At 36.4% G+C, this 16,235-nt stretch overlaps 2 protein-coding genes and 3 non-coding genes across 6 annotated transcripts; all 5 read left to right on the top strand.

Moving 5' to 3' along the window:
• The first annotated feature begins 8 nt into the window (after window positions 1-8).
• LOC131956628 (UPF0235 protein C15orf40 homolog) lies at window positions 9-2,777 on the top strand. Of its 2 annotated transcripts, none has more exons than XM_059321156.1 (5): window positions 9-66; window positions 619-712; window positions 2,017-2,149; window positions 2,326-2,453; window positions 2,639-2,777. In XM_059321156.1, exons 2-5 carry the CDS (start codon window positions 683-685, stop codon window positions 2,735-2,737), a joined length of 390 nt encoding a protein of 129 aa, XP_059177139.1. In that variant the 5' UTR covers window positions 9-66; window positions 619-682; the 3' UTR covers window positions 2,738-2,777. The 2 variants fall into 2 exon arrangements, with proteins under 2 accessions (XP_059177139.1, XP_059177138.1); XM_059321155.1 differs by having other exon boundaries at window positions 17-179.
• A 40-nt stretch (window positions 2,778-2,817) lies between these two features.
• On the top strand, window positions 2,818-7,370 carry LOC131956627 (FAST kinase domain-containing protein 5, mitochondrial-like). The gene is made up of 7 exons (XM_059321154.1): window positions 2,818-3,268; window positions 3,728-4,681; window positions 4,978-5,075; window positions 5,476-5,635; window positions 5,912-6,017; window positions 6,419-6,530; window positions 7,057-7,370. The coding sequence occupies exons 1-7, from the start codon at window positions 2,818-2,820 to the stop codon at window positions 7,186-7,188; spliced, it is 2,013 nt and encodes a 670-aa protein (XP_059177137.1). The 3' UTR covers window positions 7,189-7,370.
• Window positions 7,371-13,410: 6,040 nt separating this feature from the next.
• On the top strand, window positions 13,411-13,483 carry Trnar-ucg (transfer RNA arginine (anticodon UCG)). Its single transcript has one exon. It is a non-coding gene; the product is annotated as a tRNA-Arg (tRNA).
• Window positions 13,484-14,185: 702 nt separating this feature from the next.
• On the top strand, window positions 14,186-14,258 carry Trnar-ucg (transfer RNA arginine (anticodon UCG)). The gene has a single exon. It is a non-coding gene; the product is annotated as a tRNA-Arg (tRNA).
• A 460-nt stretch (window positions 14,259-14,718) lies between these two features.
• Trnar-ucg (transfer RNA arginine (anticodon UCG)) lies at window positions 14,719-14,791 on the top strand. Its single transcript has one exon. It is a non-coding gene; the product is annotated as a tRNA-Arg (tRNA).
• Window positions 14,792-16,235: the final 1,444 nt, after the last annotated feature.

Raw genomic sequence — 16,235 nt, 5'->3', positions numbered from 1 at the left:
AATAGATATACTTCCAGATCGAAAGTATTTCACGAGGATCCAAAATAAAACTTGTCTTTGAGAGATGTAATGCGGCTTCCTAAGCTAGTGACTGGGCCTACAATTCTATTTTGTTACAATACATTCGTTCGCAACTATTTATTTTCGTCCCAAAATTACAAGTCATTGCATCTCACTGTGTAAGACTATTACATAATATTAGCCGAAGTTACAAAAGTTAGATTTGTAGGCCATTTTTATGACGTCCACACGCGGGGGGGGGGGGGGGGGGGGGACGCATATGGACTGGTATAAGGAAAAAATGGATTTTTGTGGGGGGGGGGGGGTCCCAAAATCCAAAAAAAAAATGTGGACTTCATAAATGGATGACCCCTTATTTACAATTTTTTTAAAGACTGTAAGTAGTTAATGAGCTAAGGCCTAACTGCTGAACTTGAAGTGCTGAACTCTTAAAATCTGGGAAGTATGGTAAAGCCTGTAACTATACACATTACACAATGACTTGTGAGATGTGACTGATATGCAGACAATAGAGTTAGGCCTACTTTCAAATACAGTTTGTGCTCTCATAGTAGACTTTGATCATTAGACCTTAATCATTTTTATTTTATTATTTAGAATTAACAACAAAAGCAGATATTTATATCCACATCATGATGATAAAGATGCTACTACTTACAATATGCCAAAGATAAAAGAAGGAAAAACAAAGGTATTTATAATTATATGACCATGAAACCCAAAGTCCTTTACTTGTTTGGTAGTACAAGTATATTGTAGTTTTTGTAATCATCATCATCTTTTGTTCCCAAGACACATGGGGCCACCACAGAAAGCTCTTTCTACTTTTGCCTGTCTCTGGCTATTTCCTTGACAGTCCCACAAGATAGTCCTGCCTTTTCCAGTTGCTTTTCTTTTGTGTGCCTCCACATCTCCCTTGGCCTTTCCTGTTTATTTCTTCCCTGAGGAGTCCAGCTCATCACCATATCTGTATTATCATCTGGACTCATTCTCAAAACATGACCCATCTAGTGCCATCTTTTAAAAAAATTATTTCTGAAAGGGCTTCCACTTGCATTTCTCTTTATAATCTAACATTGGAGATGTTGGCAGCCACTTTTTTGTGTGATATTTTTTAATTCATTTTCAATAATGTCAGATTTTAAAAATTATTTTGTCATCTTTCTTTGGAATTGTATTCAATACACTACAAATTTCCTAATTTAAAAAGATCTAGTTTTTTTTTTGGGTTTTATTTTAATGGACACCAGTGAGTTGATGAGAATCCTTCCATAATGTTGTTGACATGGAATAAAAACGTGCTTTTTTAGATTTAGACCGTAAAAAAAATAAAAACCTAAGCCAAAAATTCATAAAATTCATTTAGAAATTTTGTTTTTTTAGAATAAATGCTATAAAAGTTGCAAATCCAGAGAACTTGAAAATAATTTGTTGAGTTTAAGGCTACATTTCTATTTATTTTCATCAAGCCTAAGTTATAACCGGATGTTTCACTTTCGTAAGACAAATATTGATTGGCTGTACAGTAACTTAGTGATCGATAACTATTTGTTTACAAAACTTTGCAGATCAAGTTTTTAAATAACAATGCGAATTTATTAATATTATTTAAACCCCATGACCTAGTTTTTCTTTTTTTAGCTTATAGTGTGTACAATAAAATTTATGTCAGCCTATGGAATAGCAGGATGCCATTGTTTATGTCGCCATTACACGTGAACCAAATTGTTTTTGCTTTTTTTTTAATTTGTATTTAGTTACCGAAAATATTAAAAGCATCAAATACATCCAATCTTTAGTAAAGTCCGAAATAAACCAGACAGACACGATTTTATAACCATATTAATTGTAACTACGCCCTGCATGATTTTTAAATAAATTTATGGGCCTCTCAAATACCTTTGAGACTTTTCTCGCTGGCGTCCATTTAATAAGTCAATTTTTTAAAAAGTTAACCAGCCTCACCTTTATTATGATATTTCTTCTACTTAATAGAAAGGAAGTGTTAGCACACCCAGTTCAGCAGGTGCAACTACCAGTGAGGATTCAGCAGTCACCGTCCATTCTGATGGTTCCATCCTAATCAAAATCCTTGCCAAACCAGGAGCCAAACAAAACAGTGTCACAGGTATCATGTATAATTTTTAACTCCCCCAAAAGCTAAGTACAGAAAAGTACAAACTTACCAGTGCAATGGTTCAGTTGATAACCCTACCTTAATCTCTACTTACAAGAGAAAAACTTTACAGTTGAAAGTTATTGGTATTTTATTCATATTTTTGTTTGTTGTAACTATAATTTTAGGTGTGACAGAAGAAGGGGTTGGTGTTCAGATTTCAGCACCCCCAGTTGAGGGAGAGGCCAACACAGAACTTGTCAAATACATCTCTAAAGTGTTAGATCTTAGGAAATCTGACATTCAGCTAGACAAGGTATTACACACATTTTTTGTTAATTAAAAATTGACTTTAGTTAAAGTTTATCCCGTTTTAGAATATATTGGTTATATAAAATGAAAATTTTATCTTAGTTTGTAGTTTACAATCTTTTAAAAGTTTACAATCATTTAAAAATGCAATGTTATTTTTGCCTTTGTTTTTTCTCTCCATGTTCTTAGGGATCAAAATCTCGAAATAAAATCTTACGTGTGGATAAAACAAGCGGGCTTACAGTTCAGGCAGTTTTAGATAAACTAAAACAAGAAATCCAGTCTTAGCTAATGTGATCATAAAATAACAACTGATATTTGAACCTGGTGTTATTTACAAAAAGTTAAAACTTAACCCAAAAAAAAAAATGTCACATGCAGTATTTTTTAATCCAGCCATTTTAAGGCTTATTCCTAAGTTGTCGCGGATCTGCTGTGCTAATTTACCCGTGGTGAATTTCTTCTCAACTTGGAAGCCAGAGGTTCCAAATGGTAAAACCTCCTCACTAAAAAGCTCACAGATCTCTTATAAACACAGAGACAAACAACACAACAGTGAAACAAGTAGGTCTCAAAGTGATTTGTACCAGACTCAGGTGACTCAGAAATACAGACCTTCCGACCACAATAATAATTTTAATCAAGGAAAGAGAAGGTTTGGAAATTCTGATCAATACGGTGACAGATTTGGGCATACAAAAAGTTTCAATGCTGAAAGAGCAGGAGTATGGGTAGACGAAAAGCAAGATGACCCAGCGTGGCTAGTGAAAATGCACCAACATCTGATGAAAAATGTCACTTTACCTCCATCATACAATGGTTAGCTGCTAGTTTATTTAGAATTTAGTTTAAATTATTTTGTTTATAATCAGTTTTAAGAACTTACAGGAGTGTTTTCTAACATTTCTTTGGTTAATAAAACTACACAGATTTTAGATATAAGAACTCCATCCATGTTTTATTTTCTGTTTTATTTTTATAATTCTTGATCAGCACTTGTCAAGCATTTTGTCTCGGTGTTCTGAAATGTAGCATAGTTTAAATTAAATCTCATTTGAATGTAAACTTCAGTTAAATATAGGTTTTTTTTTTGTTAGATATCATGTTAAGAATATTTATTTTAAAAAACTAGCTCCATATATATTTTTAAAGTACTAAATTTCTTTTAAAATTTAGTATTATATTACTTATATTATATCTATTTAAAGACGCTCTATTAAGTTGAAAATACATAATAGTCTTATATTATTTATTAATTTTTGTTGTGTCATGCTACAGGTTATTTTGATATGTCTGAGGAGAACCTGGAAAAACAGAGTATACCACAGCTGATGTCTTTAGCTAAAGATCTACAAACTATGGATAGAAACTCAAAACAAATTATTGTTGAGCTATGGCGTCGATTTGATTCAATGACTGTTGATCAGATACTAACAGTTGCTGACATGTTCTACATAAAGCAACAGAAATCAGCCAACTACTATAGTGCCATGCTTTCGTACTTCAATGAAATGTTTGAACTGCTAGATTTCACGCCACATGAAATGACCCGTCTTGTGTTTCATATAAAATGCCATTCTAACGCACCACCATTTTTATACCTGGCCATTGAAGAAAGATTGCTACAAAAATTTCCTGATTATGGCTTGAACCAGATAGCTATAATTTGTCATTTGCTTTTTGTTGATCGAAATAGAATCAAATCTGTGGCATTATTGGACCAGATTGCAAGCAAGTTTCTTCAAGAATTTCATATTCTACATCCTTGGTACCTTCCCATGATGATGAAAATGTTTCGGTACTCAAACTACATCAAGCCTAGTTTCTACACTGCATTGGGTGACAAAATACTTGCAACACACTATTTAAAGAAAACCAGCGGATTAAGCCAAGTGATGCACATTACGTTTACTTACGCATCGGTTCGCGTCACACATCCTGCACTGTTCAGCGCCATCCTTACCCACTGTGAGTCACCTGTTCAGTTCCAGAGACTTAAAGACATATCTAAAATCATTTGGGCCTGTGGGACACTTGTCACCACCGAACCTGCACAATTGGAATCAGTTGACAAAATTGTGGGGCTTTACCGGAGACATGTACCAATAGATACCATACTGAACTACCCGGATAATTTAGTTGACATTGTTATGGGTCTGATCATGCTGAACATTTACCCTCATGACTTGATAGAAGACCTGTTTGATCCAAACATTGTGAAAAAAGCCTTGGGTAAGCTATGTTTTTGACTTTGTATTGCTGAGGTAGTTTAATTGTATCTCAACCATATATATCTTGTGTGAATATTAAAATTCAAGGTTTGATTATTTGTAAACTTAAACCATTGTGAAATTTTTTAAACTACTTATTAATGTAATTTTTATTAATTGCGTTTGAAAATTTAATTAAAAATTAATCACTAAAACAATATTAACATGTTTTTGGTGGTAAGTTTTTCATTTGTTAATTATTATGTATATCTACGGTAACTATTATAAAGTTTTTATAATTTAGTTTGCCTTCTCTAGGTCTACAAAATGTCAGAGAAAAGTTCCTGCAACTTCACTTCATTCACAATTCTGTACCCATTGAATGTCCAGATTACAAAGGCAATAGGCTCTCTAAAGTAACATTTATTATCTCTTTCTAAAAAAATGTTAAAAACTATTTTATGAATAATTGTTCAATAATTCTTGTTTTTTGTTTCCATTTATTTCATGGGATAGGTAACAAATATGATTAATGTGTACACATGTTACATTTTAAACATTAAACCTTTAATATACACTTTACATTTAACTTCTCTGCCTCATATTTCTATATTTTTTTTAAAGGTGTTTGGGATGGGGTTGTTAACGAAGCAAACATTAATCGTTTAGATATACTATTCAGCTCTTTAAATCATCACCACTAAATACTTAATGGATGGTTAATTCTTTAGTCTAAGCTAGCTTTGGTGGAGGTGGATTTGTTTTTTAAAATTTAATTTCCCTTGCACCAATTGAATGTACTGTCCAACCCCACAGTCTCAGCTTGCTATAGTGGAGGAGAAGTTGAAGCACCTGACCCTGGATGTGGATGTGTATTATAGGAAATCTGTCACACCGGCTTTAGAGTCCCTGTTGAATGCCCTGGGAGATGATAAAGTACATTGCAAATTTGTTCTTCCCCATTTCCGAACAACAGGTGAATTGCTTGCATGATAACCATATTCACTTTGTTTATTTATATTTTAATTTACTAGTTATTTTGTAAGCTACTTCCCTTTAATAGATGACAAACACGTGTTCACAAAAAAGTTGCAACAAAAACTCATAAAATCAGCTTATTATTTATACATAAAAATTTCTAAAATAGATAATTAAAAAATTTGAATGCCCAGTTATTAAATTAACCTAGAGCTTCTTTGAACAAGTTTTATTTTAATTATTATTTATTGTCATAAAATTTATCAATTTGCAGATATTCTGTTGTTTTATGATAGAACTAAAGGTTGCTTTATAAAGCCATCTGAAGAACAGCTAGCTTCAACTGCTGTGCCAGGTTATTTTGATAAAAACATTGAAAGGTTGGTTTTTAAAAAAAAACTTTAGTTGTTTTGGTTCAGTACAAATTAGTTGTGTCAAATAAAGTACATGACTGTTGTGTCTCTGTATTAGAGTTGGTGTGGTAGGAGTGGTAAAGCTCTTGGTTGCTAAACCAAAAAGTCCCAAATTCGAACACTTACATAGATGAGGCTTGATAGCCGGGGACAGCAAGCAACCCATCTGGGAGAGAAAACTCCAAAATCAAACAACTGCTGCCGTGTAGCTGAAATCTGAGTCAAATGCCTAGATTGCACATAACAGGTTGACACAATCATAATACTTAATTGTGTTGGAGGAAATACAGTCTACCATTAAAAATATTTTTTCCTGTCAAAATTGTAAATCTATACTTGACTCCCATCTTTTTATCATCCAATTTTAGATTAGTGATTCTTTTACTGAGCAAAGCTAACTACACCTTTGACAAGAAGCTATTAGGGATGATGCGTTGCAAACTTCGCCAGCTTAAGACTCTAGGATATAAAGTTATACCAGTAAGTCTAGCCACAGCTACAGTCTAATATATGTATTTTTACCACTAACTCTGAGTGACAAAAATAATTTTTATTCTTTTATTTAAACAAGAAATGAGTCAATAATTCAGTAGGAAGAAACCAGTGTGTGAATGAATACTGATCACAATGTACAATTTTTGAGAAGGTAGATGCAGGCTAGTAAATAAGTGGTAGGCAAGAGGAGCTTAAGTAATAACATTGCCATGATTAATTTAAAAGCTGTAACTCACACAAAATAGTCAGGATTAACCTTAAGACTTTGCTTAAAAGAGGCACTATTAACCTCAAAAGTTTTGTTACATTAGCCAAGATTAACATAAAGTCTTTGCTTAAAATAGGCAGTATTAACCTCAAAAGTTTTGTTACATTATGATTAACATAAAGTCTTTGCTTAAAGTTGTCAGTTAGACCCTGAAAGAACCGAGCAAATAATACCTAAAAAGTAATATATTATATAAACAGCTGTTGGCTGATAGATGCTTTCTGGCATTTCTCTCTCCCACAGATAGACACAGAAGAGGCTGAGAAATATCCACTGATAGACTCTAAGATGAGAGAGGAGCTTCTTTTGGGTCATATCTCTAGAGCTCTTCAGGTAGATGACCTGATGAGTGGACACTCAAATCATGCTTGTTGATGTGAGGTGATTCTGTTAGGTCATATCTCTAGGGCTCTTCATGTAGATGACCTTATGAGTGGACACTTATGCTTGTTGATATGAGGTGATTCTGTTAGGTCATATCTCTAGAGCTCTTCATGTAGATGACCTTATGAGTGGACATTCAAATCATGCTTGTTGATGTGTTGAAATAAACATGTTTTAACCCATACATAAAGTGTTTGTTTTTAATTTACCCCACTAGTTTCAGTTATGATTGATGGCTTAGAAATAATGTCACTTGAGCTAGTCTAAATATTTGTAACTAAATACATAATGATGTTATGGTCCTGTGGTGATTGAATGTAATTATTTCTGTTAAGTCCACTGAGTCAGTGAAAAACAAGTGGCTACAATATAATGCTGAATACACACTATCTTGACATGTTCAATGGGCATCGAGTCTGAAATCTTAGCACATTGATGTATCCATGAAAATGTCATTAGGTTTTTTTTAACCCCCCTTTTTTTTTTAATCCACTCCCCCATCATCGCAAGAAGACAGACCTCCCCTAAACTGACGTCACACTTTCGTCACCCCACACCCACATGAATGCATTTTTTTCATTCTATTTCGATCTAAAATGTTAATAGAGATGGGTCAAAGGTGGTATGTACATTAATACAGTTTCATAATAATTAACTACAAATACAAAGCAACCCTGAAAAAATTGTAATGATTGTAGTTATTAAAATTCTATAGCGAGTGTAACGTTACATAACGACACGCCACCCCCCCCCCCCCCCCCCCCATTTACTTTATAGGCTACTAACAGGCCACAAGTAGACCGAAACAACCCCACAAAAAAAACGAAAACAAACTTGACAGTGTAGTGTGTGTAGAGTTCACGATGTAGGCCTACTACCAGAACCACACGTAGAAAATACTTATCGACAAAACCACACAATTTTTTTAAGACAAAAAAAAAACGAAAACAAACTTGCTAAGTGTACCGTCGGCAGAGTTCGCGAAACCTCATTAAACTCTGTCCCGCTAAATATGCAGTTTCTGCCTCTTCAAATAACTCAAAACAAAGGCCAAGTCTTCCTTGAAGGTCACGTCATGTCCACGTAACCTCGAGTCTAGGTATGAGAGCAGTAACAATACTGGCTGCGGCCGATACGTGAAGGTTAGGTAACTAGAAAAGTTAACGGAGTAACGCTTCCACATTTGTCTCTAAGGGGGGGTCATCCACAAATGACGTCACGCTTTTTTAGGACGATTTTACCCCCTCCCCATCGTCACACATCATTACAAAAAGCCAGACCTCCCCCCTAAAATGACGTCACACCTCAGCCTACACCCCCCCTCGAAATTGCAGTTGAATTTTCTTAAAATACGATATTTTTCCAATATCTTACCTGAACTTTGTCGACATAGAGTATTTTAATCAATTATTATTACAATTTATAAAAACAACTTTATAAAACGCGAAATAGCTGCTAAAATTCGTTTTCTAATTGCTTTTTTTATAATGGTGTAACGTCACACCATCTGACACCCCCCCCCCCCCTTCCCCTCATACACACCGTCACAAAATTACGAACCCCTCTCCCCCTACCAGTGTGACGTCATTTATGGACGACCCCCCCTAAGTAATATATCCAGCAGGTTGCTCTGTATAGACTATGTGTGTGAAAAATGGAAGAAGTATTACAAAATGAAAACATCTATGTATCAGAAAACTAAAAAGCCGACATTCTCTTCTTCTGCGACAAACTTCCAAACAGAATATAGCTTTTCAGGTTCCATAGCTTTGTTTTGAAGCGATTTGTTGACCTTTTCGACTAACATTTTCTTGACTGACTAACCCCCCCCCCCCCCCCCGAAGAGATACCTGGAAGAAACTGTCTATCTCCAACCTCTTCCCCCTCCATCTTCATATCTCCACACATCTTCACACACATGCACATCCGCTAACATCACTTCATTTCGCACATTTTATAAGCCGCGAATTTTACATGCCGTTCATTTTATTTCTATATGCCGCACATTTTCTGTGCCGCACATTTTATAATCCGCATATTATACATGCCGCACATTTTATAAGCCACACATTTTACATGCCGCACATTTTAAAGCCGCATAATATGTTAAAAAGTCCCCTGGACGACTAATAGTTGGGATCATTATCACCTGCTTTCCTACTCAATCCAATTTTTAAATCGTAGCAAAACATTTGGAAGTCTTCATTTTGAGAGTAAGAAAGTCTCTCGCCGCCTCTACCTGATTCTAAATTATACGTTTTATTGATCCCGTGTTCAATGACTTAAGTTAATATGAAGTCACATTTCTACTCTCTCACTCCAAATGGTAAAAAAAAAATCAGCCCTCACAATACATCCTAAAAATTGAAGACTCACTTCACAAACTACTTTCATCCCACCAAGACCCATATTATCTGAGCCAGAGTTTCTTCCAGGCATCTGTTCGGGGGGGGGGGGGGGGGGGGGGGGGGGGGGGGGGGCTAAGCCCCCCGAAAAAATTCTACCGCCCCCCCCCCCCGAACGAAATGAAATTTTTATAATTTATATAGAAAATGGAAATTTATATTGAAAATGTGTACTTTTACCAGTGTCCGCAACCACGGAAAATTTAGTCCGCCCCTCCCCCCCCCCCCAGAAACCGAAATTATCAAGTTGCCCCCCCCCCCCGGAGAAAAAAAAGTCTGGAAGAAACACTTGAAACACCTTCATAAAAAAACGGTCAAATTGAACATGCTAAGAATTATTTCCTTAGTGACTTAGTGTAGTGTAATATATTAAAGTTTTTGATAATTTACATATTTCCTCATGGCAGACTCAAGTTATTTTTAGATTTTGGGAGTTTCCCCAGTAATCATGTCGCTTTAGTGTGAACATAGAGTGCACATTTGTAAAGGTGAATAAAGTCATTAACATTTCATGTACTTGGTTAGTTCGCTGGCTGATTTAAATGTCGCTTACACAATACTGACAGATTAAATAGTAACTAACGTCAATCGTTGTCTCGCTTTGAGGCCATGTCTATATATGGATCAGGAAAAGTAAATAAGAGTTTTCTCTCTTGTGGAACATGTTTTGCATTGGTTGCGCATTGACCAGATGATCCCCCTTTTATTTACTTAAACACATGGAGTATCTTTTAACCTAAATGGCAGACTAAAAATAATTACTTTAATTGTAATACCATTTATGTATTATTTAAAACCCCAAATCAACGAGATGATAAAAGAGTATGTATTAATTATAGTCAGGTGCAATGTAGCTGAAAGTAAAAACATTGATGACGCTAGGGTTTGAACCCTGGACCCTCACTGTGCTAGAGGGATGCGGTGCTCGGCACTCAGCAGAAACACCATTTGCGAACAGTAATGTTCCTTTTATAATGTGGCTCTCTATACTCTATTATTGTTCAATAAAGAATGTAAACAGATCATGCTTCTATTATGCGTCGTTGGAAGATATTATAATACAGTAATTGGGTTACTGATTAAAGGATTCACGTTTGAATCTTTAAAGGCTTTTAGCCTAAGATACATATTTCTTCATATAGGCCTCAGAGGCGTAGCGACCCTTCCCGGCGCCCGGGGACAAACTTTCGATTTGCACCCCCCTTCAAACTTTCGATTTGCACCCCCCCCCTCAAACTTTCGATTTGCACCCCACCCCCCTCAAACTTTCGATTTGCACCCCCCTCCTCGAACTTTTGATTTGCACACCCCCACCCTTAAACTTTCAATTTGTTTTTCCAACCCATTTTGGCGCCCCCCTAAGGTCGGCGCCCGGGGACATACGCCCCCCCCCCGCTCCACCCCCTCGCTACGCCTCTGATAGGCCTACTCCATTTAAAGTATATAGACGCCTATTATAAAAGCTTAATAATAAAAAAATAATAAAAGTTGTATTAGGCCTACAATAAGAAATGATATTTACGTTTAATTTTTTTAGAAGATTTAAAAGCTTACCATTACAAACGTTCTATACTTGTTTTATTTCTTGTACCTGAAATTAGTACCTAATCTATATACGTTTTATATAAACCTTTAAGACTAACACATAAGCCCAGAGTTTCTTCCATGCTTCTCTTCGAAGAAAGTCTACCCCCCCCCCCCCCCGAACGAAATGGAATTTATTTAGAAAATTTATACTTTTACCAGTGTCCGCCCCAACCCCCCGAAAATATTAAGTATCTCCCCCCCCCCCCCCCCCCCCGGAGAAAAAAGTCTGGAAGAAACACTGCATACGTCTATGATATTCACCTTGTCTTGAGTAAAACAATGACCAGTAGCGAACCCATAGACAACACCGGTAGCCTCCATATCTTTATTTTTTCATTTAGTAGACCTAAAGACTTGATGATAAGGCATAGAACAACTTAGTCTTTATCTCACATTTCAATAGTTCGCCATTTCGCGTCTCGCATTTTACCAACCCAAAAGAACACGAACGCTTTGACTATAGAACAACGTCAATAGACTCGATGATACAACTGAAGTCCCTGTAATAGTTGATAGAAAGGGGTGTAAGAAAATATAATATTTCCGTGAAAAGCTTATTTAAAAACTTAAAATCCGTTAAACAATATTTAGCCTATATGCATGATTAGGTGTGGGATTTACCCTGAAAGTAAAACTATAAAAATGCTAATATACGCTATATATGAATGATCTGAATAGATCTAGTAGTATATAGATTTTATGGGTTTGTGAACAAGGAATTCGCGGTAAAAAAAACAACATCACAACAAATCGTTATTAAAATAATCAGCAATAAACTACAGCAAAAACAAAACCTTGTTTCCGCTGGGGCTTGAACCCAGGACCTTCCGCGTGTTAGGCGGATGTGATGACCACTACACTACGAAAATACCTGCTTTATTCTCAACAGCTTATCTTAACTTAGAAAATTCTAAACAAAACTTTCATTATTTTTATTCTGCTGAGTTATCAGTGCCGGGTTGAGACATTGCTGAACCCAATGAAGAAACGTGTGGCCATATTTGTCACTGCTTTATATTATTTGGTTGAAACTGAAAAACATTAAAAAGAATATAGATAGTGAAATAGTAGGCGCTACATCTTTACCTTTAAATTATTTTTATTCACAACAAACCTTGAAATGCAAATCTGGTAAACCAAGTTTGTTAAAAAAAGTACAATTTACAAACAAGGCTTATTAATTTCTTATTACAAGCTTTTATTTAACTCGCTTCCTCTGTCTGTCTGTTGTCAGTCTAGATCGAAACGCCGGAGCGAAAATTCGGACACTTCTAACTGACAGATACGGTTCGTAATTGGTACGTTGGTCAAACATGAAGACAATGCAATCGTTAATTAAATTCGACTTAATTGGATGCCTAATTTTATTTATTACCTAATGTCTTGAATCTTGAAACACACTTATTAATCTTCGCCAGTGTTTTATTCAGGCATCTCCACCCCTTCCCGAAGCACGTTTACAGCTCCCCCCCCCTCTTCCCAACAAAATAAAATGTATATAGAATATAGGATTTACCAGTGTCGTTCCTTTCGCCCCCCCCCCAGAAAATTTAGTCCCCCACCAAAGTTTCAACCCCCCCCCCCCCCCGACGGAGAATTTTAAAAATCATTTTCACACCAAACTCCTCCCTCCCCCCCCCATCGCCACTATTTTGGAGAGTGACATAATTTATTGACGACCCTCTTCCAATATCAGTTCATGATTTATGAACACCGTAGTAAGATGGTCGGAAATTTGTGACAAGGGAGGGACAGCAGCAAATCACCGTTCACAGAACTACTGTGCTAGTAGTTCTGTGAACGGTGATTTGCTGCTGTCCTAATATAATGACTTCATTGTACGATTGATTATAAGTGTCTTCTATAAATATCATAACGAAACTGTATGCCTTTATATGGCTCTCTTAATATTTTATACCATCATTCTACACTATATGACATATGTGGCTCTCTTACTATTATAACAACATTGTATGCCTATATGCGGTTCTCTTTATATGTTAACAACATTGTACGCCGTTATGCGGCTCTTTTTTTAATCAACAACTTCATACGATTATATGCGTTTCTCTTCGAAATTATATGACGCCAATTTTAAGTGCAAAGCTAAGCATGCTTTAAAAATGCTTTGATTGTATTTATTCACAATAGACCTAATTTTCTTAATAAGTTTGTTCTTAAAAAATGAATTTGGATCTGCTTTGTGTAAATCATATTGACTGGCCTCGTGGCCTAACGGATAAGGCGTCTGACTTCGAATCAGAAGATTGCGAGTTCAAGTCTCGTCGGGGTCGTACATTTTTGTTTTGATCCAGCATGTCTCATTCTACATCGTCCCCATTTCGCGTCTAACATTCTACCAAACGAAAAGAGCACGCACTGAAAGGTAGATAGATTTACTGTGTTGCTTTATATCAGAACAATGAAACATCAAACAAAACATTTTACAATGATTTTCTTGAATTCAAATTTAGTTTAAAAAAAAATTAATACAACAAAGCTTAATTTAATCATTTTTGAAAGTTACTTAACTTCTCTTTCGGGAGAAAGCGTATTTTAAAAGCGTATTTTAGGGGACTGAAACATCTAGGCGTCACCTTAATGTTTTGTCTTGGGTTCGCATAAAATCGATATAAGGTAGGCCTACATAGTGCAGACATTCCGTCTTGGCCCGTAAGGTTCACGATTCAAGCCATATTTACGCCAGGTCCATGATTTAAGCTATATCTACGTTAACATGATTTATATCAGAGGTCGGAAACTTTTGGCTTCTGAGCGACCTGCTGGTTTTTCGAACTACTAAATAGTGCTAACATCGATTTGTATCCTATTTGAACGGCTAAATACGACTCTCTTAATATAATGTCATGTCACTAAAAGGTTTAAAACAAAACCTGCATTCTATTATACTTAAACAAAGTTTATTCTTTACAAGTTTTCATTATAAGTTTAGATTAAATACATCGATTTGTATGTTTTGGCTATGTCTAAGCACCGGCCTCGTGGCCTAATGGATAAGGCGTCTGACTTCGAATCAGAAGATTGCGAGTTCGAGTCTCGTCGGGGTCGTTACTATTTTGCACTAAAATATAAAACCGATATAAAAAATATTTTATTTCGTAGGAAAATCGCAGGCGGCGTATGGGCCACTATTATGACTAAATAGATAAAATCTAAGAAATCTTTTGAAATCTAAGAATTTAAAAACATAAAAACTCGATATTCATTTTATAAAACAGTGCATACAGATATTGTCCTTTCCGTACGTTTTTAATTAAATCGACACCCCACATGACGTGACTAAAAATATTTGCTTTAAATTAAAACCCTACCAGAGGCATGCAAACGACAGTTATCTGCCCTTTATTAACATCAGGGGTCAACTCAGTGGCGTAGCGAGGTCGGGTGTTACTCGGTGCAGCATTTTATGGTGTCACCCCCAGAGGCCGTAGCGACCCTTCCCGGTGACAAATATTCAATTTTTTATTTGCACCCCCCTGAATTAGAGCTGGGTGGACCAATATATAACGGCCTCGTGGCCTAACGGATAAGGCGTCTGACTTCGGATCAGAAGATTGCGAGTTCGAATCTCGTCGGGGTCGCTGCACTTTTGAATTTTTTGGTTTTGTTTAGAAACTGTTTATATTGATTCAAGACCGCGCTAAGATGTTAAGGATAAGTAATAAGTAATAGAGGTTCATTATTTGCAAAATAGTAATTGAAATTTAAATAAAAAGGCATACCCTTGATGAAAATTTGTTTAGGTTGGGTTACATAAGCCAGTCAACCCTCCTAGTGACAAGAGCTTTCCAGGCATCTCTGTCCTGGGCTAGTCTCTCCAACTGTCCCCAGGTGTATCCAATCTTCTTGGTGTCTTCTTCCAGGTCACGTCTCCAGGTCTTTCTTGGTCGGCCTCTTTTCATTTTGCCTTGTGAATTTCAGGTGAGGGGGGGTGGGGCTGTCTTGTTATGCTGGATACAGGCTTCCTGAGTGTGTGCAGTGTTTCTTCCAGACATTTTTCTCCGGAGGGGCATTTGAAATTTTCGGGGTGGGGGGGGGGGGGGGGCGGAGACATGTTAAAAGTATATATTTTCTCTATAAAATCCATTTCGTTCGGAGGATGGGGGGGGGGATCGGTAGACTCTCTTAGGGGGGGGGGGGCGGAGCCCTATGAAGAGATGCCAAAAAGAAACTGAGTTTGGGGTCAATCCATTTCCATTTTCTCTGGAGGATCTCTTCTTCAGCTGGCAGTTGATTTGTCCGTTGCCATATTGCCTCATCTCTGATGGTGATGGGCCAGCGTATTCTAAGGATCTTTCTTAGGCATGAGTTTATAAATGATTGTATTTTCTTCTAATTAGTAGCCGTTAATCTCCATTTCTTTTAGAGTTCTAGTTCGCTTGAATTACTGAAGCTGGTAGATTTCAAATCCAGTTTTTTTTTTCTCGGTTTTACTGACTTTTTAATCAGCTGTTTAAAAATAAATAAATTAAAAAGGCGACAAAGGTAATTATAAGAGTTAATCAAGCTCAGCCCATACTATGAGTTCAGGTTCTTGGCTGGTCGTAGAACGTCCTTGAGTCCACCTAACTGAAGGCTAGCTGATTTACGTTAGGCAAAGTAAAAGCGACCTCGCATTGTGCTGACCACACTATCACTTCATATATCATATACCGATGCCACAGAAACAGGTGAACTCTACATCACCTGCCCGATGAGGCCATCAGGTCTGAAAGGGAACATTGCGTAAGTGCGTACTTAAACTACGCAAACGTTTTTTTAACCCACTAAACCATTTTAGGTACAGTTGTAACAGTGTACGTTATTTTCGGGTATTTGTGTAGCGCAATTCTCCGTCCTTATTTCCGCGTTAGTCAAGCTACTCAACCAATCAACCTGTTCAAATTCGCTGTAATTAAAACAAAATGGCTGACAACCCAATCTAGCGTGGGCGAACAGCGCTTACATGGTTAGCACCGAAGTGTTAATGGCACATACATTAAAAACTGGGTTTCAATATTTACATTTACTTTGGAAAAAAAAAAC

The sequence above is a fragment of the Physella acuta genome, unplaced genomic scaffold (assembly GCF_028476545.2).
Source record: "Physella acuta isolate Inbredline_101_S28 unplaced genomic scaffold, ASM2847654v3 ptg001163l, whole genome shotgun sequence".
In the NCBI taxonomy this organism is placed as follows: Eukaryota; Metazoa; Mollusca; class Gastropoda; family Physidae; genus Physella; species Physella acuta.
This window is presented reverse-complemented; position numbering and strand designations above follow the sequence as displayed.